The sequence below is a fragment of the Natator depressus genome, chromosome 23, assembly GCF_965152275.1.
Source record: "Natator depressus isolate rNatDep1 chromosome 23, rNatDep2.hap1, whole genome shotgun sequence".
In the NCBI taxonomy this organism is placed as follows: domain Eukaryota; kingdom Metazoa; phylum Chordata; order Testudines; family Cheloniidae; genus Natator; species Natator depressus.
In genome coordinates, this window is record NC_134256.1 from 4075664 (window position 1) to 4102918 (window position 27255).

At 52.0% G+C, this 27255-nt stretch overlaps 1 protein-coding gene across 1 annotated transcript in view; it reads left to right on the forward strand.

Annotated features, from left to right (window-relative positions):
- DLL3 (delta like canonical Notch ligand 3) overlaps positions 1 to 27255 on the forward strand; it is a 263951-nt gene that overhangs the window by 118919 nt on the left and 117777 nt on the right. Inside the window, exon 8 of the mRNA XM_074937098.1 lies at positions 9937 to 10051. Coding sequence (XP_074793199.1) covers positions 9937 to 10051 — 115 coding nt within the window. The remainder of the gene's footprint in view (positions 1 to 9936; positions 10052 to 27255) is intronic.

Consider the following 27255-nt stretch of genomic DNA (forward strand, 5'->3'; position numbering starts at 1 on the left):
ATAACAATAGCCCCAGAGCAACTTAATAATAATAACAACAACGTCTGTCTGCCTGTGTGCCTGGAACATCTTTCAATAGGTTTGGAGCCTTCTGGGAAAGAGCTAAGTGGGTTCTATTGACTCATGGAGGCAGGTGGTTGTATATAAAAGCCCTTTGGGAAGAGAGGACCGAGGGGGTGGGCTGAGCAGTCTGGAAAGAGGAACTCTCAGATGTAGGCTGTGTTTGTGGAGCATACTGGGATGGGTGCTTGCTCGGACATGATTGCACATCACATGTCAGACAGCGATATTGACACGGCGAGCTGCGACTTGTGTTGTACAGACTCTGATCTGCATCCTGTGGGAAGGTGTAATAGGCGAAGATCAGCTTCCTGTTTATGCTTTGCCACGGGCTACGAACAGAGTTGAGTGAGAGAAGAGAGATTTTCGCTTTAAACATCTCAGTTTGTCTTAGAGCTGGGGAAAAAGTGCTCTAGAGTCTCTGTGGAAAAATTTCAAACGACTTGAGACATTTTTGACTTTTTTTGTGGGATCTTCTTTTTTTTTAAGAAAGAAACACAAAGCAAAACTTTTTTCTTTTTCCATCCCTTGCTCCCTTCCTCCTTGAAATAGTACAGCTGAAGAGGAGAGATGGGAAATGGGAAGCTAAATTTATTCTTTTGTTTGGTTTCTGAAAACTTTCTTAGTCGCACTATTTTTCAGTGGGGGGAAAAATGTTTCATCCGGCTCTTATGTATCTGATGCTGCAAAAGACACACGTGGTGCCAGATTCTGTGGTGACTTCAGTAAGGGGGTCATGTGTGTATAGCAGGGGACATGTGGGAGCAGGACTGGATCCAGATCACGTGAAGAGTTTTTAAATGTAGGAATTATTTGCCCTTCCTCAGAACCAGCCATCTGAGAGCGACCCCTCTCAACCAGCTTTGTCTTCGTTTTATGGTTGAGGAAGCAACTGACATAAATTGTCTCAGGTCACACACTGAGTTAGTGGTAGAGCTGGGGACAGAACCCAGGAGTCCTGACTCCCAGCCCTCCCTGCTCTAACCACTAGACCTACTCCCCACCCAAATCCAGGAAAAAGAACCGAGGCGTCCGACTCCTTAATCCCTTGCTATAACCACTAAACTGTGCTCAAGGAAGCATTGTCATTAGAGCTGTCTGTTAGGTGGGACTCTGCTAAGAAAGACCACGTGTTAATTAAATTATGGTCTGACTTCATTGTACAGTAACTGATCTGAATGCTGTATCAATCCTTACAAGGTTGACTATTGTGCGTTGGCCCATTAGTGCAGACTATGAGGTATGTACAAAGTCTGTTCCCTACCAACTGAACCCTAAAATATTCTGTGGGGCATATAAGAAAGGTATAAGCAAACGGAGAAGAGACACGTCAGAGGGGATCTGAAAACAGATGGGCAGTGGGGTGAGAGAAAGAAGTAGGATATCAAATAATAATCTTGAGTCACTGGGCTCAGTACAGAGCTAACTGGGGGCAAACCTGGGATTCACTTGTCTCTTTTTTTTAAAATGTAAAAATCAATAACATGAAAGTTAAACGACTTACAGCGTATGTGTTCCTGAATACCGCCCCCTTCATGGGGCTCCGGTAGAATTATGCAGTTTTACAACTTATCAAAGCTGCAAGACCGAACAATGCTGCCAGGACTCAACCCCTTAGGGAGGGAGTTATGAGAATTAAGAAAAAATGTACATAAACCCTCCCCCCATTTCCCGTTTAGGTGGAATGCAGGTCTGGCCATTCTCTGAGACCTCTTGGGGTGGGGGTGGGTGTTTTATCCAAATGTGTTTCGAAAGAGGATCCAAATTTCTTCGATGCCTTCAGATTCATATCCTCGATCCCTGCGGGGATCAGCTGTTTTTCTTTGGCTGCTATTTCAGACAAATTCGAAGACCACTGTACAACTGGGAGATATTCACTGGCCTGGGCTATGCCGGAGGCTGGGCTTGTTGGGAGAGTAAGGTGGGGAAACTGAGGCATCAGTCCACCCAATTTAGACTTCATCGATTTTTGTCTTTATTTAATACAGTTTCAGACAGGATTATTGTCACTTTGGGTGTCCAAACGCACATTTTATGCCAGACAATAAACAGATGAGACAGACTAAGAAGAGTACAGCATTTTGGGGCACAAGGAGTTCATGAAGGACATCGCCAGCTCTGATCCCTGGTCTGGTCCTTCAGTCCCCTTCCTTCAGTTTCTGGCCTTGTGGTTCATTGATTTGGGCCTTGTTCACTTGAGTCTTTTCATACATTGTCCTCACTGTGTATTTCTCAACCTTCCTCCAATCAGCTTCAAGCATGTAAAGTAACCCAGGCAGTACGCGGGCGAGAGTTTCTCTTTGCACGATTTTTGGTATCTAGACCATTTCAGTGTCGTTCTGCGGCATGTCATTCTGCCGCTGGGGATTTCCCAGTAAAAAGGGCTTCGGGTCATTACAGCTTGGGGTATTGCTTACTAAAATCATTCGGCACAATATGGTACCTCTGTCCTGTTAGCAATAACATTGTTTTATCCACTTCCGTATAGAAGGAGAGGTGGCAAAACCCCAGGCAAGGCCTTTCTGGCACGAGGGACGTGATCAAAACTCACTGTCCGTAATGATAAATTATTCAAATGTAACGAACAAAGCTCTCGATCGTACCATTTAGTAATTCTTCACTTTTCTGAGACACGCACACTGAATGATCAGACCCAGTTTTCATTCGAGTGGTGAGAGGGGGCTATGGAAAATATGATGACCCTTTTTGTCAGCATTTCTTTTCTTTGGTTGACTTTGAACATGGACTTTGAGGGGCTCATTCACTTAGAGTCCGACCGTATGTTTGAAAACCCTTACAGAAAGCTTTCCCTTGTGCCGCATTTTGAGGCGTGTCTTAATTTTAAGGACCAATTGTTCCCCACCCGACGAGATGATCAAATGGCTCCATCTGGCCTAAAAGCATCCCAGATTTTCTAGAGTTCATCCTTCTGTCGCACCCCTCTGAGAATCAGAAAACACTTCTCGAACAAAGGATTTAACGTCCTGGGTTCTTACTCGGGGGGGGGGAGGGGTAGCTCAGTAGGTTGGAGCATTGGCCTGCTAAACCCAGGGTTGCGAGTTCAATCCTTGAGGGGGCCATTTAGGGATCGGGGGCAAAAATTGGGGATGGGTCCTCCTTTGAGCTGGGGGTTGGACTAGATACCGCCTGAGGTCCCTTCCAACCCTGATCGTCTATGATTCGTGACCCGTGATGCTGCTGTGAATGTCATATCCACATGCTGCACCCATCACCATGGCATCTGGTGCCTTAGATGGCACAGGCCAACATTCTCAAAAGCGGGTGCTGATTTTGGCCCTGGTACTCTTGGAACGTCAGACACGTGCTTAATGTCAAGCACGTGAGAATTAGAGAATTTGGTCTGAAATCAACAAGAGGAAATTCAATAAAGACAAGTGCAAAGTACTGCACTTAGGAAGGCGGGTGTGGGGGTGTGTGTGGGGACAGGGGGAATCAAATGCAGCACCACAAAATGGGGAATAACCGGCTCGGGGGGTCGTACGGCTGAAAAGGATCTGGGAGTTACAGTGGGTCACAAACTGAATGAGTCAACGTATTGCTGTTGTGAGAAACGCTAATATTGCTCTGGGATTGTTGTATGTAAGGCGTGGGAGGTAACTGTCCCGCTCTTCTCGGCACTGGTGCGGCCTCAGCTGGAGTATTGTGTCCAGTTCTGGGCGCCGTACTGTAGGAAAGATGTGGGCAAATTGGAGAGAGGCCAGAGGAGAGCCACAAAAAGGATCCAAGGTTTAGGAAACCTGCCCTAGGAGGAGAGGCTAAAAAACTTTGCAGGTTTTGTCTTGACAAAAGAAGACCGAGGGGGGACCTGATATGTTTTTTCAAATACGTTATGGGCTGGGGTAAAGAGGATGGGGATCTGCTGTTCTCCATGTCCGCTGGAGGCAGGACAAGACATGATGGGTGTAATCCGCACCAAGGGAGATTGAGGTGAGATATCAGGACAAACTTTCTAACTCTCTGGGGAACGAAGCTCTGGAAGAGGCGTCCAAAGAGGTTGTGGGATCCCCGTCACTGGAGAGTTTTAAGGACAGGTTGGACAAACCCCTGTCAGGGCTGCAGGGGGCCTGGTCTAGATTATCTCTCAAGAGCCCCTTCCAGCCTGACACTGTGGTCCCTCCTTGACAGCAGAGGGACAATTTGCAAGCTTAAGGCAGAGCGTATATCTAACCATTGCAGAATTCAGGGCTTTCCATGTCTCGGTTTCCAAGGTGCCACTGACCAGATTTTATGCCTTATGAATAAGGTGTGAATTTTAACAGTGAGAGTAATGAAGCTTTGGAACAACTTGCCAAGGATCCTGGTGGATTCTCCAGCATTGGCAGTTTTCCTTTTTTTAACCAAGATTGGACAGTTTTCTAAAAGATCTGCTCTAGACCAGACAGGATTAATTGAGAGCCGTTTGCCGGCCGGTGTTATACAGGAGTTTAGACTAGATGAGCACCGTGGTCCATTCTCTCCTTGAAATCTACAAATCTATGATTTTTGGAGATGCTGGCACAGACCCCACCGTGTAGCTTTTAACACACACAGTTGGGCATGCAGTTTGTTTTCCAGACCTCTGCTCCCACAGATCTACCTACAGAAAAGGCTGATTTGCAAAACCTCGCATCAGCTCCCACTGTGACACTCGCAACCGGATTTTCAACAACGCTCAGGACCCAACACCCTGAGCTGCTTGGAAAGACTAGCTCAAGGTTTCACAAGTCCGGCATCCAGCAATGGACACACATCAAGCCTTTCTAGAACGTGTTGGCTGCAATCAACTAAAACGGGAATGTTTTAAAAAAAAATTATCCTGTCACTTCTCGTTATTTTTAAGTCCATTTCTGTTAGCAACGTTTGCAATTCGATTGCAAGTCTTGCAATATTTGGTGGTTTTAATCCTCAAAGACCCAGCTCCAGGTGTCCCAAGATTAGGCGAGAATTTCCGCTTCCATTTTTGGGGGGGTGCTGGAGGGGATAGTTGGGGGTGCTGGAGGGGATACCTGCGGCTTCACTCTCGAGGTGGGGGGCAGTGGCAGGGAGGCTGGTGCAGGCCCAAGACGCAGTGCCAGCCCATCAGTCAGCGCCTCCCTGCAGGCCTCTCCCCTTCCCCAGGGCAGGGAGCCAGGGCCTGGCCCTGTCACCCATCCCAGCTGGACTCTGAGGCCCCACAGCGAGGCAGGTGGCCCGGCCGAGAGGCGCTTGGTGGCTCCGCTTACCTGGAGGGCCGGGCCAGGGTGGGCAGGATCTAGTGGATGCAGGGGAGGGACCAATCCGGGTGCGGAGACTGCTCTTTCTGAGCTGCAGTGTCTGCACTGCAAAAATCCTGGATATTTCCTCTTATTTGAAAAATCTGCCTGGACAGAGGGCAGAGGATCAAAAAAGAGGCCATGTTGGAGGAAATCCTGGATGTATGGTAACCCTAATACAGTTCTACTGGTGCAAGTCCTCGTGTGGACTCAGTTATACCAGGATAGACTTGCCTTTTATCACTGTAGATAATTCCCCTCCCTGGATGGAGGCAGTGTGGCCTGGGGGGATAGAGTACTCCAGAGACCTGGGTTCTAGTCCCGGCTTGGCTCCTAGCCTGCTGGGTGACCTTGGGCAAGTTAGTGCCCCTCAGTTTCTTCATCTGTAAAATGGGGATAATAATCCTGCCCTTCTTCGCAAAGAGCTTTGAGATCTGCTGATGGAAAAATGCTGTAGAAGAGCTAGCGAATATTGTTATACCCTATTTCTATGACCACATGCCAGCTGTACCTCTCTGACTAGCCGGGGTAGTTAAATTGGGTCAGCTTTTGTCTTTAGACAAAGCATGCGCGATCTCCTGATTTTAGGGCCCAACTCGTGATTTTGAATGCTTGGGCTGGTGACTCCGTGTGTGTTTTAAATCCTTCCTCCACAGTTTGCCTCAGCTGGGGCAGTTTTATCTGAGCAAGTCAACGCTTCAAAACTAAGTCGACCTCGGTTACGGCGACATACAGCCACCCGCAGTTACTAAATCGCTTCCGCACGCCCACACGACGCTTCTTGTCTCACCAGGCGCGCTTGCACCGACTGAACTGCCAGCGTGGGGCACTGTGGGCCGGCTTCTGAAAGGCAGCAAGAATCAATGCAGTGTCAGCGCAGACACTGCGTTGCTCACGTCGGCCTATGCGCTACGCCTCTCGCAGAGGTGGTGTTAAGCCCGTGTCGGGGGCAAGTTAAATCGGTGGGAGCGACGTTTCAGTATAGACACTTGCAGAGTTCGGTTGATGTAAGCTGCCTCGAGTTGACCTAACTCTGGAGTGTCGACCAAGCCTTAGACTAGTTAGTTACACGATGTGGTTCTGAGTTTCGTTCGGCGCTCGGGTTCTCGCAGCTGCACCGCGGGGCCTGCCGTTGCTGAAAGGGGAAATTTTCCTGTTTCTACTGTAACGTTAAAGGGGAAAACGCTGTTCTTATGAACAGGGGGGCAGATTGTCAAAGGCCTTTAGACACCTAAAGACGCAGGTAGATACCAGGTGGGGTTTTCAGAAGTGCCCATGAGAGTTAGGTACTTAGGTGCTTCTGACAGTTTTGCTGGGGCCTGCCAGCATCATTAGACGCCTAAATAATATTGATTAAAAGGTGCAGCCAGTCATCTGCCTCCACTCGTGTAGGGTGGATTGATTTGAAATCGTCAAGCGAAACGCTGCATTTAAATCCTCGATTTAACCATCTCAGCCATTCGCAGTGCCTTTATTTTCTAAACAAAGGGACTTTCTCATTGCTTGATAGAACCATTTAAAAACATTGATTTACAGTGAACTAGAGCAAAAGATGGGGGCAAAAGATCTATCTGGCTTTAAGATTAAACTCGATAAGTTTATGGAGGAGATGGTATGATGGGATAACATGGTTTTGGTAATTAAATATTCATGGTAAATAGGCCCAATGGCTTGTGATGGGATATTAGATGGGGTGGGATCTGAGTTACCCAGGAAAGAATTTTCTGTAGTATCTGGCTGGTGAATCTTGCCCATATGCTCAGGGTTTAGCTGATCGCCATATTTGGGGTTGGGAAGGAATTTTCCTCCAGGGCAGATTGGAAGAGATCCTGGAGGTTTTTTGCCTTCCTCTGTAGCATGGGGCACGGGTCAGTTGCCGGAGGATTCTCCTGCTCCTTGAAGTCTTTCAACCACGATTTGAGGACTTCAAGAGCTCAGACATAGGTGAGAGGTCTTTCGCAGGAGTGGTGGGTGAAATTCTGTGGCCTGCGTTGTGCAGGAGGTCAGACTAGATGATCGTAATGGTCCCTTCTGACCTAAATATCTAAAATATCTATGAAAGAGCCTTTATGCTAGATTTGGTACATCTACCTAGGAGGGTACGCTGTACCCATATGTAGTTATTTAAGCAATTATGTAGCTTCATATTTTCAGGTTCCTCTTAGTTGTGCAGTTTTAGCATGTTGGAAAGTGGTGAGTGATCTTGCTTATTTGCTAGATAATTTTATTTTTGCTCATGATTTGTCAAACTGCATTAGGGTGGTAACTGGAATGAAATTAAACACGCGCAACGGCAGATACAATTTATTTGTATTAAATGAAACAAGTCCTTAATACAGTACGTGACCTATCCTGCCATATTTATAAAGCTTGACCTCAAAAGTTAAACGTTTTTTCCCTTGATTCTTTCTTTATATGGAAAAGCAGCCTCTAACTCAGTAATTTTAATAGAGGCTTGTGGATTCAGCATATTTAATTTTTGTATTTAAATGTTTTAAGAGATTATAAATTTAGGCCTTAACATATATTTTGCATTCAATTCCGATTTTGTTTCTTAAAAAAAAAGAAAACCTTGTAATTGCAATGAATAAAAATCAGATTATTTTTATTTCCCCCCCCCAAATCATTTTTTTTAATCCACCCTGCACTCAAGGTTTGTTATTATTTGGTCAAGAGCCCAAATAACCAAACTTGGCTCGATTTATTGTCTAAGGACAAAGTAGTACAATACGAAAAGAAGTGTATTCGCCTCACGCAGAAGGTGTGCTTCAAAGATTTGCATTTCAGCCCGTAGTATTTACAGTCTGATTTTACAAGTTACAAAACTCTGTATCCATCGCTAAAATCCAACCCACTGGTTTGGAACAGTTCCGTACCTTGGTGGCGTTCCGCACTTGGCTTATGTCTGGTTTGGATCCTGTCTGGCAGAAGAGCTGGGCGTGGAGGTAAATCCTACCCCGTGCTGGGACACACGGTTCACGTGTCTTGGCTTTGACAGGGTTCCTATTTTTAAAGCCAAATCCTGCCTCCGCTTTGCAGCGTATGGTGGGATTCTTTACATGGGTGAACCGAATTGTGGGGAGAGCATAATGGATGACTTCCCAATACTTACATGCATGTATAATGTATGTTAATACCATGTGCATAATGCCCATTAACATGGTGTATACTATGCCTAATATATATATGGCTAACAATACCTTTGATGCTCTAGCCAGTCGTCTGTGTTGCCATTAAGTTTTGGGAATGTTTTCCTGGCGGGGAAGGGGGGGCTAGCAAACTTTGAGTCGAAGGTAGCTCCTTCTGTAGAATGTAATTCCTCTTCCCCCATCCACAGATCTGGTTGAATGAAATGTTTTCCTGACAAAATGTAGGGGCGTGGGTGAAATTGGTGTGCTTTGGGTTGGTTTGTAAAATTGTAAAATTTTGGTGACTTTTCCCACAGGACAATTCAAAGTAACTATTTTCAGAAATGTTGACTCTTCCCTTCCCTACCCCTCCTCACCCCGCCATTTCAGGGTTGAACTTTTTCATTGTGCGGAAATTTGATTCCTCTCCCCCAAAACGAAAGAATTGGAGTTTCCCGCGGGATGGAAGTACCCTTGTCCGGACAGCTCTGAGTATATGTCCTCTTATTCCCCTGGCACAGATCAGCCAGGTGTGTTTTTGTGGAGCAGGTGACCTGGGATTTTGGGCGGGGGAGTTGTCTGCCCTATTGGAGACGTTGGCAGCTTGGTTTTTCTAAGCTGATGAGTTCTAGCAGCTCCTGTCTGGTTTGAGAGACTGGGACGCAGGCCGGCCGGATGCTGAGCAGAGAGGAGATGTGCACTGGAGATCCGCTCAGGGATTCGGGGCTGGGTTAGCAGTCAGGCCGGGGACAGCAGCCCAGTTGGAAGGAGCTCCCTGTAAACGTCTGTATTGTTCTCCTTTGCTGTCCCCCTGCCAGCATGCCCAGCCCATCTTGCTGACCATCTTTCCCTGATTGTTTCCTCATGTGCTGTCATCTGCGTCTCCCCAGCTGTCGTCTCCTGTCTTATACTTCAATTGGAAGCTCTCTGGGGCAGGGACCATCCTTTTTGTTCTCTGTTTGTACAGCGCCTGGCACAGTGGCAGCCGGGTTTGTGACTGGGGTTCCTAGGTGCTACCATAAGACATTTGAACTGCTATTAGGTGAATTATGGTAGCACCTAGGCATCCAAGGATGGACCAGGATCCCATGGTTTCAGCACTACTGTAATACACCTAATAGCAATACAAATGTACAGCGCCTAGAACCCTGCTCCATCCCTGGGGCACCTAGGCACTACCACAGTCCATATGATCATTTTAATGGAAGCTGGGTACATAATTCCCCGAGTCCGCTTGATTCAGCCAAGGTCACGCAGCGAGCTGGGAGGAGAACCCAGCAGTCCTGGCTCCCTGTTCCGGGCTCCAACCACTGGATGCTACCGCTGGTTCCAGGCTCCCTGCTCGGTTCTGATTTCCCCTTTTAACCGGGCAAACGGGGGCCACGGGCTGTGACCTCACGATGCCGCCCACATATCGCCTCCTGATGGTCAGGATTTACCCCCCTCTCCTCCATCACTCATGCTGTTTTTTTTTTCTCTCTCTGTCTCTCTTGCAGTAAGAAATCGGAGCCGATCTTCTCCCGTGCCCCTGCTGGGTACCCCAAAGACGGCCCCTATCGCCCTATTTATATTATCCCGGACCAGACAGAGCCGTGCATCTTTGCCACCGAGGTAATGAAGATACGCGGTGCGCTTGCGACCTCCCCTCTCCCGCTTGTTCCTCGCCACCCCTGCCACTCCCTAACCCAGCCAGCCCTGCAAACCCATAGCGCGCGCGCTTCCTGCCACCCCAGCTCCACCCCGAGCCGCATGCCCGCTCCTCTGGGGCGGTGGGGGTAACATGCATGACCCCAAGGTGCATGAAGCTAAGACCAGTGGGTGGGTGTATGTGTGTGGGGTGGGTGATTGCAATGGGTAGGAACTGCCAGCAGTGTCTACCCATGGGGGAGGCGGGGGGCTGTTGAGGCAGCTTTAGAGCGGCTGCTTTGCATGCTGGCGGCAGCGCCCCCTGCGGGCGGCCGAGTATAAGCTCATCACTTTCCTTTCCAGGTGTTTTTCGGGCAGAACGCAAAGCCGGCTGCTTTTGCTGAATCCCGTGGGTCGGGTTGGGATGGCTTGGAGCAGCTGCAGCAGCAGAGCTGTGGTACCTGGGGCATTATACCCCCTTAATGCCCCTGGGGGGCGCTGTGGGGAGTGAGCACTCGCCTGGAGCAGGTGCAGAACTGGAGTTATGGTACCTGGGGTGTTATATCCCCTCATGCCCCAAGGGGGCGCTGTGGGGAGCGAGCGCTCACCTGGAGCAGGTGCAAGAGTGGAGCTATTGTAGCTGGGGGCATTATAGCCTCATATTGCCCCCAGGGGCCCTGTGGGGAGTGAGCACTCGCCAGCACCAGTCGAGCCCGTGTTTAGTGTTGGTAACCTCCCGTTTGGGGTGTTGGGCCCTGGGGAGGGGCCAGCGCGTGTAGGAACTCTGCCTTCACCCCAAGTCTGTATTCCCCACCCCACAGGGTCAGGTCTCTGTCCCTATCACGCTAAGAGCTTCCAGTGTGTGAGCCAGCCTCTCCCCCACCTCTTCCCCCCATCGCTTGGTGTCTGGGCTGCTTTGCTACCCTTCTCCCACCCTGAATGCTAGGCTCGCTCAACCCAGACGGCCTGCATACACCCTTAAAACACCCCCATGGGTGCACCTGCAGGAAGAGAGATGGAACCACTCCGACTGATGCCAGGGTTACAATGGGGGATGCCACGCCAAGCAAATGGGGGGAGGGGGTGTCGATGTGGGCTCTGGGGCTCCGTGTGTTCCCCCATTGTGGAGTGGCCCCTGGTTTTGCAGCATTGGGTGGCGGATGCAGTGTGCGCACATGTGGGAGCTGCTGATAAGAAAACAGGGTCTGTGCTGGGGTGGGTGGGAGTCACACCCGATTCGCTGAGCTCTGGCTCCATCCTTAACACGTAAAAACTCCCCCTGGCACCACGCTGCCCGGCGCTGCCGTCCACTCCAGCATGGGTTAGGTGGTGCTGAGCTCTTGTCCGGCAGCTGGCTGCAGAGAGAGAGGGAGAAACCCAGTGAGAATGAGGGTCTCTCCTCCCCTCCCCTCTGCAGGGAGGCAGCTGTGCCGATCAGCTGCTGGAGTCGGTTCGGGGAGACCCAAGTTCTTAAAGATCCCACAGGGCAGCCTGTGCTGCTTCCCGAGGTCCCCCGAGCTGTGCAGCACCTCGCTACCACCCCCACTTAGCGTCAGGAAGCTTCGTCTAGTACTTGCTGGGGGATCACTGGCAACATGAGCACTCCCTGTTTAGCCCGCTCAGGTTGGCGCCAGCAAACGCCTGCCCCCAGGCTTTCCCGTGGCCGGCCCATCCCCTGATCCACTGGCCCCTCCCAGAACTCACAGATCTGCTGGTCCCAAAGAAACAGCACCCCTGGCGTACCAGCTTCACCTGCAATCGCTGCTTCACTTCCATCCCTGGGAGATTTGCAGGATGGTTGTAGCATGTTGGTCTCAGGCTATTAGAGAGACGTCTTTATTGGACCAACATCTGTTGGAGAAAGAGCCCAGCCCTTAGATATGTTTGGAGTGAAATCAAGGATCAATTTACGTAGCAGATGCAAGTAGAGCAGAAGTCTTGGAAACCACTGGTTACAGGTAAAATAAAACCGTAACCTGCCTGCTAGACTGAACTAACAAGGTACAGTGTTATCTATCTGACTTTGAGTGAGCTAAACTCCAGGCTGGATTGGCCGTGATCCGTTTTTAATGACCCCAGATGCACATGTAGCTGCTTAAATATCATCCTTACGTACCTCTCGCGCCGGTTAGGACGACCAATGTGTTACCGCTCTCAGTAGAGACCTTCCTTTGCCACCTCTCACGTTGACTTCAGACTTCAGACTGCCAGTTGGCCTCAAGGGGTCCCTGGGTCCCAAGGGCTCTCTTGGTTCATTCTGTAGGCAGGCTCGGTGGGGCACCGGGGATTATGGATCCAGAGCCAGGCTGGGCGGGTTTGCAGTAGGTGCAGCTGCAGAGCTGTGGGCATAATACACCTGTAATGCCTCCTGGGAGGGGAGGCTGTGGGGGAGTAACCTGCACCGATCATTAGTTATTGGGGGGGGGCCCCTGCCAGGCCTGCTGGGGTGGGGCAAGGCCATAGCCGGAGGTGTCCTTGCTGGGGTGCTCAGCCCCAGGCTGCACGGAAAGGGCTCTGGGGTTCCTCCCCTCAATTTGAAGACACAATTTGGGCCCAGCAGGGACAGGGGTTCTGCTGGTATCGTCTGGGCTGGCCCTGCTAGGGGCCCAGTGTGGGAAGTACCTCCCTGACTTCCAGCAGCAATGCTCCCTGGTGGGTGTGAGCCTAACTTGGGCTTTTCTTAGCATCTCCTCCACTCAAATCCAGCTGGGATCTGGGTTGCGCTGGAGGGGAATCATCAAGGAGCCCAGGGCACTCGAGCCAAAGAGTCCAGCAGGGCAGCGAGGGTAGATCGGGGCCCTAATTCCTTTGTTAAGGCTGGCCCAGGCTGCTCGCTGCCAGGAGAGTTCAACCAACCAGCCCCCAGGAGCCTGGGGAAGCCCAGGAAGCATGGAGGGAAGGGGCCTGGTTCTGACAAGGCTACATCTGATTTACCCCAGGTGTAAGGGAGTGTATCTAGCTCCAGATGCAGCTGATGTCAGGATCGGGCCCACACTGAGGTCAGAATCGGTTTCGGGCTACCCACCAATCCCTTTGTCAAGCTGTCCTGCAGTGGCTCAAGAGCATGATACCAACCTCAGTGCAGACTGTTAGGAACCAGGGCACAGGCCCTGTACTTGTTGTGATTCCATCTTTCGGTCTCACCAACCAACCATCAAGTGTAAACTCCTCAGGTGCTGTAACGGCCTGGATATGGAGTCACAGACAGTCCTCTTGGGTTCTCTGGTCTCTCTCGCCCTGCAGGTGCGCCTACCTGTGTGATAGATGGCCCCTGACACCAAAAATCCCAGCAAAATTCAGGTTACTCCCAGTCCCCAAGGACTAGTCGCTTACCCCAGATCAATTGCACTTTAGATCTCGCACCAAAGACAATGCTTATAGTTTATTACAGGACTGGCTAGCTATAGATTTATTACATGGGAAAAGGAAACGAGCGAGTTCTTTACGAGGTTAAAGCAGGTGAACATACACACACGCAAGCGAGTTCCAATCTTAAATTTCAAAAAGTAATAGCAGTTCCTATAATAAGCAAGCTCTGTGTGTCCTTAGGCTAAGCACTGGGGATCTCTTGCTTATGCCTAGTAATCCTTGCCCCGCCAGAGGCCAAGCCACATAAAGATCCAATTCCTTCTGATTAGGGGTTTTTTATTCCCTTCCCTGCTTCTGCTCTGAGCTGCAGACTCCACTGATGGGAGGAATCCATTTGCAAGTCTCATCTTCACTAGGCAGGGAGGAGAGTAAACAGTATTTTGTCCTCTTTAATGTTCCCCAATAGTCCATCTGGTGTGGCTGGGCCTTCCTTGTTAAGCAGGACATAACGCCTTGAGCTGGAGACCAGCATTTCCCAGTGGTTAATGTCCCTCTCCTCTCTGGTGATTTACAGAGTCACAGAGGCTTATAATGCGAAGGCTCAGATATTCCCTTACAGTAGGGGATACTGATGTTATAAGTGAGATGAATGCCGGCAGCAGCTCACAAGCATTCCCGAAAGTAAACACTAAACCCATTCTGATCCTCCTAATGCCTGTTTTATCGATTCTAACACACTGGTGAGCCGGGGTGGTCCCAGCCATGTATTTGTCAGTGTTCAATGGGGACCATGGCAGCATGACACCCCCAATGCAAACACTTCGTAGGAAGGGGTGTCGCTGACTCTCCTGCATACTCTTCAGCGTCCCTCTGTTCTTGACAAGGCATCGGCCACTACCTTTTCTTTTCCTTGATACAGATTTTTTTCCACGTCATACCCCGGCAGAGCTCAGTCTGGGATTGGTCCCTTTGGCTTGGTTGCAACCATATTAACAGGGAGTGATCGATTAAAACCTTACATTTTCTATTCTACAGTTAAGGCTTAAGTTGCTTAATCGCCCAAATGATGGCATAACCTTCCCTCTCCAGGACAGCATAGTTCTGTTCAGTGGGGGATCGGTTTTTTACAGGCCTTGGTCCCTATCACCTGATCTGCCTTCCCCCTTTTTTTGTAAGGTCTGTTCTGGGGCCACAGTGTCACTAGAGCCCTTTCCAGTCCTCTGGTAATGATGATCTGCTCCTTGGTCTGCGGGGCAGGCCAATTCCGAATGCTTCTACTTTTAAAGGGTCAGGGCGAGCAAAGCTGCTGCTTGCCCTGTGTCCTCCGTGACATACCCCTGTGGCCTCTCATCTTGCATTTGGACCCTTTGCCAGTGAGGCTGGCTTCTCTAAGCCTCTGCAGTACAGTTCCCCCGTGGCTCAGGTGGTCTTGCCAGGAGCCACTAAAAATAGCCAAGTCGTCTACATCGGCCCTGGCAAAGGTCGGCAAACTCTGCAACATCTCCTTGATGAGCCTCTGAAAGGGAACCGCTGCACTGATTAACCCGAAAGGCAGAACCATAAACACCTTTAGGCCAGAGCCCACTATGAGAGCTGACTTCTCCTAGGCCACAGCATCTAAGGGAATTTGCCAATAGCCACGAGTCAAAGCCAGAGTGCTTATGAATTTTGCACCCTCCTCCACTACGTCCCCTCTCCAGAGTGTGGCGTCAGGGTCAGGTTGGGTGAATGGCGTCCACCCTTCTAAAATCCACACACCATCTCCTGGTTTTATCCCTTTTAGGTACCGTCACAATGGGAGACGCCCCCATCCCTCCCGTGTCTAGCCTGCGTTCCACTTCCTCCCGGATCTGTTCCTTTGGCACAATCGGGGCAGGGAGGGCCCTGTCATTTCAGTGGAAGGCACTGCTTTGTTAGTTAAACCTGGCTGGTTGGAAAGTACCCGGCTGTGGTGTTTCCAATATTGGGTCTAACACCCTCCCAAATCTCGCTGCTCTCCAGCTGGTCTCTTCTTTACTCTCCCTGACCAGATCAATTAAAGGGGTGGGAAATGTTCCCTCATCAGCACAGAAAATCAAGTGTCCCCCCTCCACACTTTTGTGGGAAGCTTTCAATCTGTTGACAGACACTGTTTGCCCAGGTCCCCTGCAGCTTCCTTACATCATCAGCCGTTCACGCGCCGTCACCCCGAAAGGTCCCTCCCAGCGATCTTGCATCTTGTTCTTCCTCACTGGAATCAACGCTAGCACCAAGTCACCGAGGGCGAAAGGCCTTTCTGCAGCCTGCCTGTCACACCGAGCATCTGAGACATCCAAATCCTTCCAATCCGTCAAAGCCTTAAAATTCTCTTTAAAGCAAAGTGACATGCTCACCCCCCTACAGGCTGTCCTGTCTCCTCTGTCCCACCCACCCGAGAGCTTTGCACTGAATCTTGGGCTTCCCTCGCTTTTCTCCCATAAAGGAGCTCAAAGGGGGTGAACCCCGTAGATTCGTGGGGTACACTCCAGTACGCAAATAAGGGAGCAACACACCCCAGTCGTTCTCCCACCACGTAACACACATCCCCTGTTGAATCTTTTTCTACCAGACCGTTAATGTCTGGCTGATGGGAGCAGCCTCCATACGGCTCGCTCCACAAAACTCTTGGAAACCACAGGCATGAAATTTGTACCAGAGCCTGACAAGATTTCCTGGGGAAAATGTACTCTGCTAAAACGGTGCTTAGGGTCCTAGCCGGTTTCAGCATTTATATTAGAGCTGCTGGCAGGACCCTCCGCAACCGGTCCATATATTTCTTTCCGTTCCAGGAAGATCCGGGTAGAGATCCCATAATATCTACAGACCAGACCCTCTGGCAAACACCCTCCTTCGCGTGTTTTGGCTCCATCTCCCTCTCGCTGTCTGTCTGTCAGTCCCGAGTGAGCGCTCTGTCTCTCCGCAGCGGCCCGGCTTTTAACCCTGCCATCTGACACTTTACCTCTTTGTTCTCCGGCTGGGGCTGTGCTCTGCGTCCCTGCAGAGAGGTGGAAGGAAATATCCTTCCTCTTGGCTGGGGGTTGCTAGATGTGAACATCCCGCCATGAGGGTGCCCGTTGTCTTTCTGGATTCTCCGTTGATCTGTGTCGGTTCTAGCCAGTCCCTTTAACAACCCCAGACGGTTACGTGACACCCCTCACCTCCTGCTCTGCCCCAACAGCATGGGAACCCTTTGGCACCCTCTGGGCAGCAATCACGAGTCAAGTAAGTCACTGCCATTTATATCATTCATGAAAATCATGCCATCCTAGTGATGGGCAATGCCTGCAGAAGTCCCTTGTTGGGTCCTTTGGAACCTCCTACACCTCTGACGTAAGGTGCAACTCTGCCGGTAACTTGTTACTCTCGCCAACCTGTGAGGCCACTCGAAATTCTGTTTGAGCGTCGCACGGCTTCTCTCCCCGCCGAAGTGTCCAGCAAAGGAGCAATCCTGAGCAACTCCGTCCTCCGCTCATCTGGCACAAGCACCTGCTTGTAAACCTCACCAGGATGCTCTTTTTCTTCCCTGTGGAGGTCTCCCTGTGCAACCAACCACCTCCTAGAAACCGTCTCCCCTTTTCTCCCCCAGCCAGGGTGTTTTTCTGAGCCGCCTTCCTCTCCTTGTCCTGGTGAGCCTCCATAAACTCAAAAGCAGACTCTCCGGCAATCTCCCAACCCATCCTCTGGGGACAAACTCTGCCTTTCAGCTGATAGAGGACCGAGGGCGTTTTCCCGCCCCCCGCCCCTTGCAGCGCCCCCTGCTGTCCATAGCCATGGCAGAGCCAGACTCTTTCCAGGGGCGAGTTATGATATGAACCTGTTAGCAGGGCTACAGTATCGTTACCTATTAAAACAGCAGCGGGAAGTAGATTCCTAACGCCCACACCGATATCGCCTTCAAAGTCCTCACCCTGGAAGTCAATCTTGGCGAAAGGGGGAGTCCCGGGGCCTTCAGCCAAAGCTAAGATAGTTAAACTCTCACCAGGAAACCGGTCTTCCTCACTTACCAAACTTTGCTTGACCAAAATGGCTGGGGCCGCTGTGTCCCTCCGGTCCTTGACAACCTGCGTCATTTACCTTTAGCATTCTTAATAAATCCTTCGTTCCTCTCCCAAGGCTCGATCCTGATTCAGTTTCCTCCTGCCCGACTGCCGCCTCTGGGGTGATTGTAGTGGCGTTCACTGGGGCGGGTGGGGTTAAGATTGGGGCAATTTGGTTTTATATGGCCGGGAGCCCCAGGGTGATGACGGAATACCTGTCTGTCCTTTTGGTAGGGGCTTTAAACTCTGGGCTCTCTTGGGGTTTTTTATCATCAGAGTTGGGCATCAGTTTATTTCCAGCCGCTTCTCTTAACCTGGGGCACAGGAGTATTTCCCTTCCCCTGGGATTTGCCCCCCATCCCTCGTGGGCCCTTGATTCAACATACTCATCAGCAATTTCTACAGCCTCTAAAACAGTGGATGGTTTGTTGTCCCAGATGACTGCCTTCCTCTCACGTGTAACTACCCCTAACAATTGCTCCTGGGCCGTCAGATCAAACCGTTCCACAGTCACCTTCGGCGCCCAGACCCCGTATCCATTTTCTCATTAAAATTACACATTTTTACATATGCAACACAAGTGACCTTGTCCAACATTCAGAGGTGTCTACGCTGCGAGCGGTAGGTTTCGGGGGAATCCGAAACCTTTTCAGTCCATTGCCTTTGCTTTTCTTATACACCTTAGCATCCTCTTTCTCCACAGAGGCGATGCATGCGGTTGGGGGGGGGGGGGGGGAGACACACGTGGGGTCACGTGCCTTCCCCAGATTTCTGCCAGGGTTTGCTGGCCAGGCCGCCTCCCTTTCCGGCAGCCCCTGGAGCTGGCAAGCTTGAAGCTGTGGCCGCTGGAGAGAGGCAACCGCAAACAGCTGGGAGCTGCAAGGAGAGGCCGCTAAGGGCAAGAGGGAGGGGGGCATGCCTGGGGGCTGGAGTGACTCAAGAGTTCGGGGCGGACATCTTTAAATTGTCCCCACCCCCCGAGGTGGTACCAGTCGTCTCTGCTCCTCCACAGCATAAAAAAGTTGGCAGGCTTTCCTTGCTAATCTGTGCAGTCAGTCTCTGTATAAAGCGGGCAGACGCTCCCACTCCCAGGAGTTGTGGGGGATGCACTCATCGGTTGGGGAAGTTCCTTTTTACGGCTCATGTAACTTGAGTGGCATGGTCTGAATTTCCCTCTGCCTCCTGGGTCGTCATCTCAGCTTCCTCACTGGCTTTGATTGCATCGCTCCACTGCTGCCTCAGTTTCCCTGTTCGGCAAGTCCGCCATTGGTGCTGCAGTCGGACCCCTTCCACAGCGATGGTCTCGAGCCTGGGGCCGGCGGGTCCTTGGGCTCCATACACTCTCCTTCCCCGGCGCCTGGTCAAAACTTACAAGCAAAGTTCTCAGCTCCTGAACGGGGGTTTTCTCTTTCGGGGATTTCCCCTCTCCAGACATCACTGTTCAAGGTCTTCTCTCAGATCACCCTCCTCTGACTGGGGTTCCCTCATTGTGTTGATTCCTTAACCTTTAAAACTCACACTGTCAAGTTTAAACGGTACCGGCGCTGGGGCTATCCACCTGTCTACCTAACCAGGGCACCCCCTCCAAATTGGCTATACCTAGATCTCACCAAGCAACTATCAAGTGTAAACTCCTCAGGCCCCATCACTGCCTTGGTATGGACTCACAGGCAGTCCCTCTGAGTCCTCCGATCTTTCTCGCCACCCAGGTGGGCCTACCTGAGTAATAGACGGTCCCTTTCACCGAGAATCCCAGAAATATTCAGGTTACTTCGACTCCCCAAGAAGCAGTCACTTACCCCAGGTCAATTGCATTTTAGCTTTCACACCAAAGATGATGCTCACAGCCAGTCCTGTAATAAACTATCTAGAGATTTATTACATAAGCAAAGGAAACGAGCAAGTTCTTTACAAGGTTAAAGCAGGTGAACATACACACACGCAAGCGAGTTCCAATCTTAAATTTCAAAAAGTAATAGCAGTTCCTATAATAAGCAAGCTCTGTGTGTCCTTAGGCTAAGCACTGGGGATCTCTTGCTTATGCCTAGTAATCCTTGCCCCGCCAGAGGCCAAGCCACATAAAGATCCAATTCCTTCTGATTAGGGGTTTTTTATTCCCGTCCCTGCTTCTGCTCTGAGCTGCAGACTCCACTGATGGGAGGAATCCATTTGCAAGTCTCATCTTCACTAGGCGGGGAGGAGAGTAAACAGTATTTTGTCCTCTTTAACGTTCCCCAATAGTCCATCTGGTGTGGCTGGGCCTTCCTTGTTGAGCAGGACATAACGCCTTGAGCTGGAGACCAGCATTTCCCAGTGGTTAATGTCCCTCTCCTCTCTGGTGATTTACAGAGTCACAGAGGCTTATAATGCGAAGGCTCAGATATTCCCTTACAGTAGGGGATACTGATGTTATAAGTGAGATGAATGCCGGCAGCAGCTCACAAGCATTCCCGAAAGTAAACACTAAACCCATTCTGATCCTCCTAATGCCTGTTTTATCGATTCTAACACACTGGTGAGCCGGGGTGGTCCCAGCCATGTATTTTCAGTGTTCAGCAGGGACCCGGGGGCCTTGGCATGAGCTGGCCCTGGGTCCACCAGCGCCCCATCCCTCGCATCATGGTGACATTACCAAGCAAGCCGCGATCTTGAGGGGAACTCGGGAAATGCAGTTCAGGCTCCAGATGCCCTTAACTCTGCCCCTAGCACCCTGCACAAAGGTCAGGGTGGAACTTACTTGGTGCTGATCTGTGTCTGAGAGTCGGGGCCTGATTCCCCTCTTGCTCACCCCGGTGTAAATCAGCAGTCACCCCGTGGGAGTCAGTGACATGTGCCTGGTATAATGAGAGCAGAAAAGGTCCCCACGTCTCAGAATTGTTGTGGTAGTAACCCAGGACCTGACTGCCAGTCGTGCCTAGGCCCCCCTGGGGCGCAAGTGGGTGGGATCAGGGACGTAGCTGGAGCGCACTGCGCTGTGGCTATTTATTTGCTTCTCAGGGCCCATAGGGGGCAGAGCATGGGCTCTGACATCAGGGCCCGCCCCAAAAGATGGGGAGAGCAAAGGGGGCTTAAAGCCCCCACATCCCTGCACCGAATACAAGAGGAGTGGGGGGGGTAAGGGGAAGCTGAGAAACAGGCCTTTTGTCTCTTTGCAGCATGAGTCTGTGTGCAGGGGGGTGGTGCTGGGCATGTCTGGGCATGGACCCCGGCGGAGCGTGGGGGGGCGAACCCTACTGTCCGCATCTCCTCTAAGTTGCCAGCCAGTCTCTGCGTCAGCTGGTCCTGTCTGGGGCGGGGGGGATGGACTGCCCGGGACTGGTGTCAGCTACAGGGAGGTGAGATCAGGGCCTTTCCCCCCACCGATGTCTCATTAGCATCATGGATGGGGCAGCTCGCGGGAGGAGGGGAGGTCGGGTCTGCACCCACAGAAGGGCCTGAATAGGGGAAGATGCCCAAGGGTCGGGGAGGGGGATCTGCTGTGTAAGGCAGGCGCTGCGGCTGCTGTGGGGTGGAGCTTGGGCGGGGGGAAGGGGAAGGCAAAGGGGGGATGTCTCTCTCTCAAGCAATTCCTGCGGTTTGAGCAGACCCAGGGGCTGCCCATCCTCCGAGTCGATCCAGCATCTTGGTGCCAGTCTCTTCGGGTAAATGCGATCCAGGCCCAGGCAGGGGGAGCTGGAGCAGACGTCACCAGGGCATATTCGGCTCTTTGGGTTCAGGGCCCGCTCCAGGGCCGTGTCGCCCAGGGGTGGCCGGAGGGTACAGCAGCCGGAGCCTTGGCCAAGGGTGAAATGCCAGCGCTCTGAGCGGGCAGAGCTTGTGCCCCACTCAATGAGGCTAGGGGGGCCAGGCCCATAGCACTGAGGGGTTTGAAATTGGGCTGTAGCAGAGCTTGCTTGGTCCTGAATAAGTGAGACCTCTGATGAGAGGCAGGGATAACGCCCTGCCCCAGTGAAAGCTCGTCCCTCCATCCCAACCCGCAGCCCCCCCTGCTATCCCAGCTCGTCCCCCTGCAGTTCTGCAGCTCTGCCGGTGCCCCTCAATCCCGACCCGCAGCCCCCACTGCTATCCCAGACCTGGGCTCCTCACACACAACTCTGCCGGGGGCCCTCAATCTTGATCCACAGCTCCCTGCTATCCCAGCCCTCGGTTTCCCCACCAGCTCTGCCGGTGCCCCTCACTCCCGACTCTCAGCACCTTCTCAGAGCATAGATTGCGTCAACCCTTCTGCGATCTCCCTGGCCATGCGGTCGTTTTGCCCTGTCTCCTAGGGTGATGAATCAGGACCATGTGGCTCTGTTTGTGCAGTAGGGAGCTGGGCGCAGGAGGGGTGAGGGTAAGATGGGACGGGATGAAAGGTTGCAGAGGGCGGGGGGTTAACACCATCCAGCCTCTGCTCTGCTCCGCCTTTTGCTGCTTTAAATTTGGCCTTTGAAATCGACCCAGGCCCGGTTCCCTTTGAGCAGCACCATCACCCTTCAGGCTGCATCTATCCTGGAGATTTAGCCTCCCCGGTGCTTGCCCTGCACCAGCCCCTCGGGTCGGCGCGATTCCCACCACTGGGAGCCTGAATCCCCGTCCACCCGCCTTGTGGTGCCACCAACACTGGGCAGAGCGGGCATGTGACTCGGAGCAGAGGCTCTTTGCCCTGGTACAGGGGGGCAGAGAGCCAGCCCAGGGGCGAGTGAGCCTGGGAGCAGGGCAGGGGCCCTCTCAGAGTCTGCATAGTGCCTGGCTTGATGGGGGCCCCCCCTTCCGTAATACACATAATACATGCCATTCCTGGCCACATTCAGCAGATTCGGGGCTTGACCCCAAACCAGCTCCTCGCTCCCCAGTCTTTGTTCCGTGCTGTCAGATTCAGACATGTCTCCCCCAAACCTGGATCCATCCCTGCCGGTTGTGTGGGGTCCGACCCAAATCGTTCCACTTTGAGAGGCAGCTGCTGTAGCGTGAGGGGCTGGTGCCTTCCTACATGTTGTGGATTAATGATGTGGATTGTGGCAGTCATGGCCCAGGACTCCGTTGTGCCAGGTGCTGTACATTTTTGTTGCTATTGGGTGTATTACGGTAGCACCTAGGAGCCGGTCATGGATCAGGACCCCACGGTGCTAGGAACTATACGGCTTTACTGCTATTAGGTGTATCACAGTAAGCCCCACCCTCCTTGTGCCAGGCGCTGTACAAAGACCGTGCCTGCCCCAAGAGCTGACCGTCTGACTGAAAGACAAGAGACAGACAGACGGGGGAGCCCAAGGGAAGAGGGAGCTGAGGAGCAGGCTAGTCTCAGCTCTCCCCAAGTCTAGCAGCTCTGCCCAGGTTCTTGTCAGCCCCCTGGCCGAGGTGAGTTTGGGCGGCCCCTCTCCCTGGCCCAGCCCCTAATCCCCGAACGCCAGCCCCAGTCTGGGACGGGAGCGTTCCCCGCAGCCTGCGTCTCCCCTCTACTCGGGGCCAGGCTGGCCTGCATCTTGGACGCCTTCCTGAGCTGCAAACCCTGGGCGCTGGAGCCATAGCCTTGGGATCCCACCTGGGCACTAGGGGAATTAGAGGCTCCAGTCCAAAGGGCGTTGGGTGCCTTGCTCCCAGGGCCTTGAGTGCGGATCGTGGCATGATTCTGCCCTGACAGAGAGCCCAGTGTCTTCCCTCTGAATACAGGGCCCTTCTCTTGCCTCCCTGGGGTTTGCTGTTGTCCGTACAGTGCCCGGCACATCTCTGATACCGTAATACACCTAATAAATGAAAAGTGTGTTTCTACTCTGGAAAGTGACTCTAAAAAAGGGGGAGTTGGCAGGGGGGGAATCCCCGGTTTATTGTATCTCAGGGGCCCCAGATCAAATATATTTGGTCTACCAGTAAAAGGAGGTTGAGCCCAATTCCCTGCTGCCCAGGGAGCCTGATTCTCCATGACCTGGGCCCCAGCTCAGGCAAAGTGGCTTTTCCCAGGTGTGAATGGCTGCTGAGGGTGACGGGTATCAGCCGGGTCCTCTCTAGCAGCCGGTGCCTGACACTCCCCCTGCGATCTGGGGGGGTTTGCCTTGTGCGTCACTGATGAAGAATCTGTGGCTGGAAGAAATGCCCTGACTGCAGTAGGGTATCTACATGAATGCAACTCCCCCACCCCCAGCACAGACACCCCCCTCCCAGCCTCAACAGCTCAAACTCTAAATAGACAAAGGGTGGGAGGGGAAACTGAGGCACAGAACAGGGACGGGACTGGCCTGAGGTCACCCAGCTGGCCCAGGGCTGGAACCCAGATCTCCTGTGTTCGCTGCCTGGAGCGTGAGAGCACAGAATTCAACTCTCTCCACTAGAGCCGGGCTGGCTCTGTGGGCCCAGCAGCACGAACTCTTATTGCCGTCGGTAGATCTGACGCGAGGCACCGAGAGCAGCTGAATGGGGTGACAAGGGGGCCACGGTTGCACAGCTGCTTTTCAGAGAATTGGGCTTTAGGGCTAGCCCTTCCAAAGGGGCCTGTGGCATCTGGAATCAGGCTCCTAACTCCCTTGGCTCTGAAAATCCCAGCCGGAATTCAGCAGAAACAGCCCTTGCTCATTAGACCGAACCACTGGTTTGCTTGTAACATGGCTCTGCTGGTCAATTTCCCCTGATCGGCAATTCCTAAGCATGCCACGCTGCCCTTCACGGCTGGTCCGCCAGAGAACAGCCTGCTACTGCTGTTGGGGCACAGAGTTCCCCCCCACCCCCCTTCAGCTGGAGTGGCCAAGGACTGTGCTTTGGGGCTGACGGTCCCAGGTTCGAGTGTGGTGTGATCTCCCTTGCTGGAACGTGTTTCAATAGGCGTGATGTGTCACGGCTGACCTGCATCCGTACCAGAGTGCTGGCTGCCCTCGAGATGAGGTTTTGCTGGTGGCAGTGGGGTGTGTGCCCTTTATTCTGGTTAAAACAAGGCCTGAATGGGTTGGTTTGGATTTTTTTTTTTTAATTCTGCTTGTTTTGCACCTTAGAGCCATCAAATCTTGTTTTCCTTGGAGATCTCCTTGGATGACCCAGTGATGTCGATTCCTTCCACCCTTCACTGAAAGGAGTAGAGGCTGTTGGCTGTTTAACAGAGAGGGCTTTTCTCCCATCTGTTCATTATGAGTGAAAAGTGTATGATCGAAAGCAAATGCCAGATTCAAGCAGGCTGGCTCAGAGCCACTTCCTTCTCTCAGTCAATGGGGTTTCACCTCTTTGGGACCGGTGAGGATGTAATCCAATCACGTGGCTGTGGTGTGAATTTCCCACAGGTAGACAAAGCCCTAAGTTCTCCAGTCCTCCAGAGAATCTTCCAGGGGAAAGCAGAGCTAGACAAGAGCCTAGCTTCTGATGCGAAATATAGGCAGGAACAAATCTTTTTTGTAAGGGGGGAAAAAGTTCTTTTCCCGGTTTTTTGGGGGTTTTTTTGTCCAGGAGCAAAAAGCCCCAGATGCAGTTTTTCCCCCTTGGCAGGTTAGCTGTAACTGAAAGAGTTCAGAGTCAGAGCTGGATCACTGTGTGCATTACAGTAACACTTCAACACCACAGCCGGGATCGCGGTCACCTTGTGCCATCCTTTCCCCCTATCACACACCGCCCTAGCCCATGAGCCCCTACACCCACCCACTCCCAGGGGCCTCAGCCCTTAAGGCAGCCCTCTTTCCATCCCCTCCCAGGACCCCCTACCTCCCCTACCCTGCTCCTGACCTTACCTCTCCCTGCTGGCAAGTCCCCAATATGGGGAGGATCTGCTGTGGTTTTGGTACCAGCCAGCAGTTGTGGACCTGGCACGCAGAGCGGCACCCGGGTGCTGGCCGTGGCTTGCTCCCGGCTGTGACGGGTGAGGCTGCTCGTACCTGCTTAAAAGTGATTGGGCCAAGGTCTAGGAGTGTCATTATCCCCATTTCACAGATGGGGAAACTGAGGCGCAGAGCAGGGAAGTGACTTTCTCAATGTCACTCTGTGGCAGAGGTGGGACTAGAAGCCTAGGTTGGCACCTTGCCCATAGTGCCACCTTTCCTCTCCACCCTACCCACCTTGTTGCATTATGTGGGGGAGGGGGTTGCATTTGAACCCCCAGCTCCCAGGGCATTCAGATGTGGGTCGCTGTCTAGTAGCTGAGCAAACCTCTCCCGCACCCCAGATCTGGGGGAGATTTGCCTTGTCTGGGGATTTGATGGTGGCAACGAAACCAGGCAAGATTCCTGGCAGACTTTTGTCGGAAGCTTCTTTCTGGGGGCGGGGCTTGATTTCCCCTGAAACAGGATTTCATGGTGGGGGGAGGGGAGTCACAACCCGCAGGCTGGGCATCTCCCTGGCTCTAGCAAGCCTGAACACCCCCACCCAATACTGACCCAACCCAGCAACTCTATGCTTACCCATGCTGTCCAATAGGGTGTAGCTCTAGGGCCTGATCCTGAGCCCCATACATACCTGGTCCTGCTCCCATTTAAGCCAATTGGAGTCTTGCCATGGACATCAGCAGGATTCAGAGCCGGGACAATCCTCTGAGTGAAGTTAACATCAGCTCTGCCTGCATAAGGACTTCAGAATTTGGCCTTGTAAAAACTCCCCCTTATATGAGTGCTGGGTAGTCAAGTCATTTTCTCAGTTTTGTGCCTCAGTTTCCCTTCCCCCACCCTTTGTCTTTTGAGACTGGAAGCTCTTTGGGGTCTCCGTGTGTGCACAGTGCCCAGCATGATGAGGGCCCGATCTACGCACTCCAGAAATACAGCGAGTTAAGAAGGGGTTGTGTACCCTGGGGTGGGGCATTTCGCACGGGTGCAAGGTTGTCATTTCTACCAATGCCGCGTTGGGGCCGCCATTCCATCTACAGATGTACTGAGGGGGTCCAAGGAGGTAAACCCTGACTCGGCTCTGGGGTGGCAGGGGCAGGTCCGTGCTCTGGCAGCTAGAAGGAGCCCCCTCCCCCTTTCTGTAACATGGACTTGCCCCACTTTGGCAAGAGCTTGGAGCTCTTTGGATTGCAGATCCTCAGGGAAGACGCTTGACGCGTTCTTAACCCCCCTCAAACCCTGCTCTGAGGCAGGTAAACATCGCTCTCCCCTGTGTTACATTGGAGTGAGAATGCCACTTTGTTTCTTCGGGTCTCTGGGTTTCTGCTGAAGAGATGGGAGCTCTAGGGACCAGTGGACTAACAGACTCGTGACATGGATGCAAAACCTAGGGGAATTTCTACTGGGGCAATGAGATGAAGCGATGGGCAAAGCAAGGGGCAGAGTGGCTGGCGTTCAGTCCAGTGCTCTGTCCATTAGGCCTGGCTGCTTCTAATTGATTAATTTCAATTTGATTCTTATGAGAAAACCTGGATTTGTGTTGGAAATGGCCCACCTTGATTATCATACACATTGTAAGGAGAGTGGTCACTTTAGATAAACTATTACCAGCAGGAGAATGAGTTTGTGTGTGTGTGTGGGGGGGGGGGGTGAGAAAACCTGGATTTGTGCTGGAAATGGCCCAACTTGATTATCATACACATTGTAAGGAGAGTGATCACTTTAGATAAGCTATTACCAGCAGGAGAGTGGGGTGGGAGGAGGTATTTTTTCATGCTTTATGTGTATATAATAAGATCTTCTACACTTTCCACAGTATGCATCCGATGAAGTGAGCTGTAGCTCACGAAAGCTCATGCTCAAATAAATTGGTTAGTCTCTAAGGTGCCACAAGTCCTCCTTTTCTTTTTTTTTAAAGTCACTCTAGATGCTGGATGAATGACGGCTATTGCAGCAAAACGAAAAAGCCCCAGTAGCATTTTAATCATTCCCAACAAGGAACAGAGCCAGGTAGTGAGGAAAAAAATCCTCTTTCTATCCTTCAGGGAAGCAGACC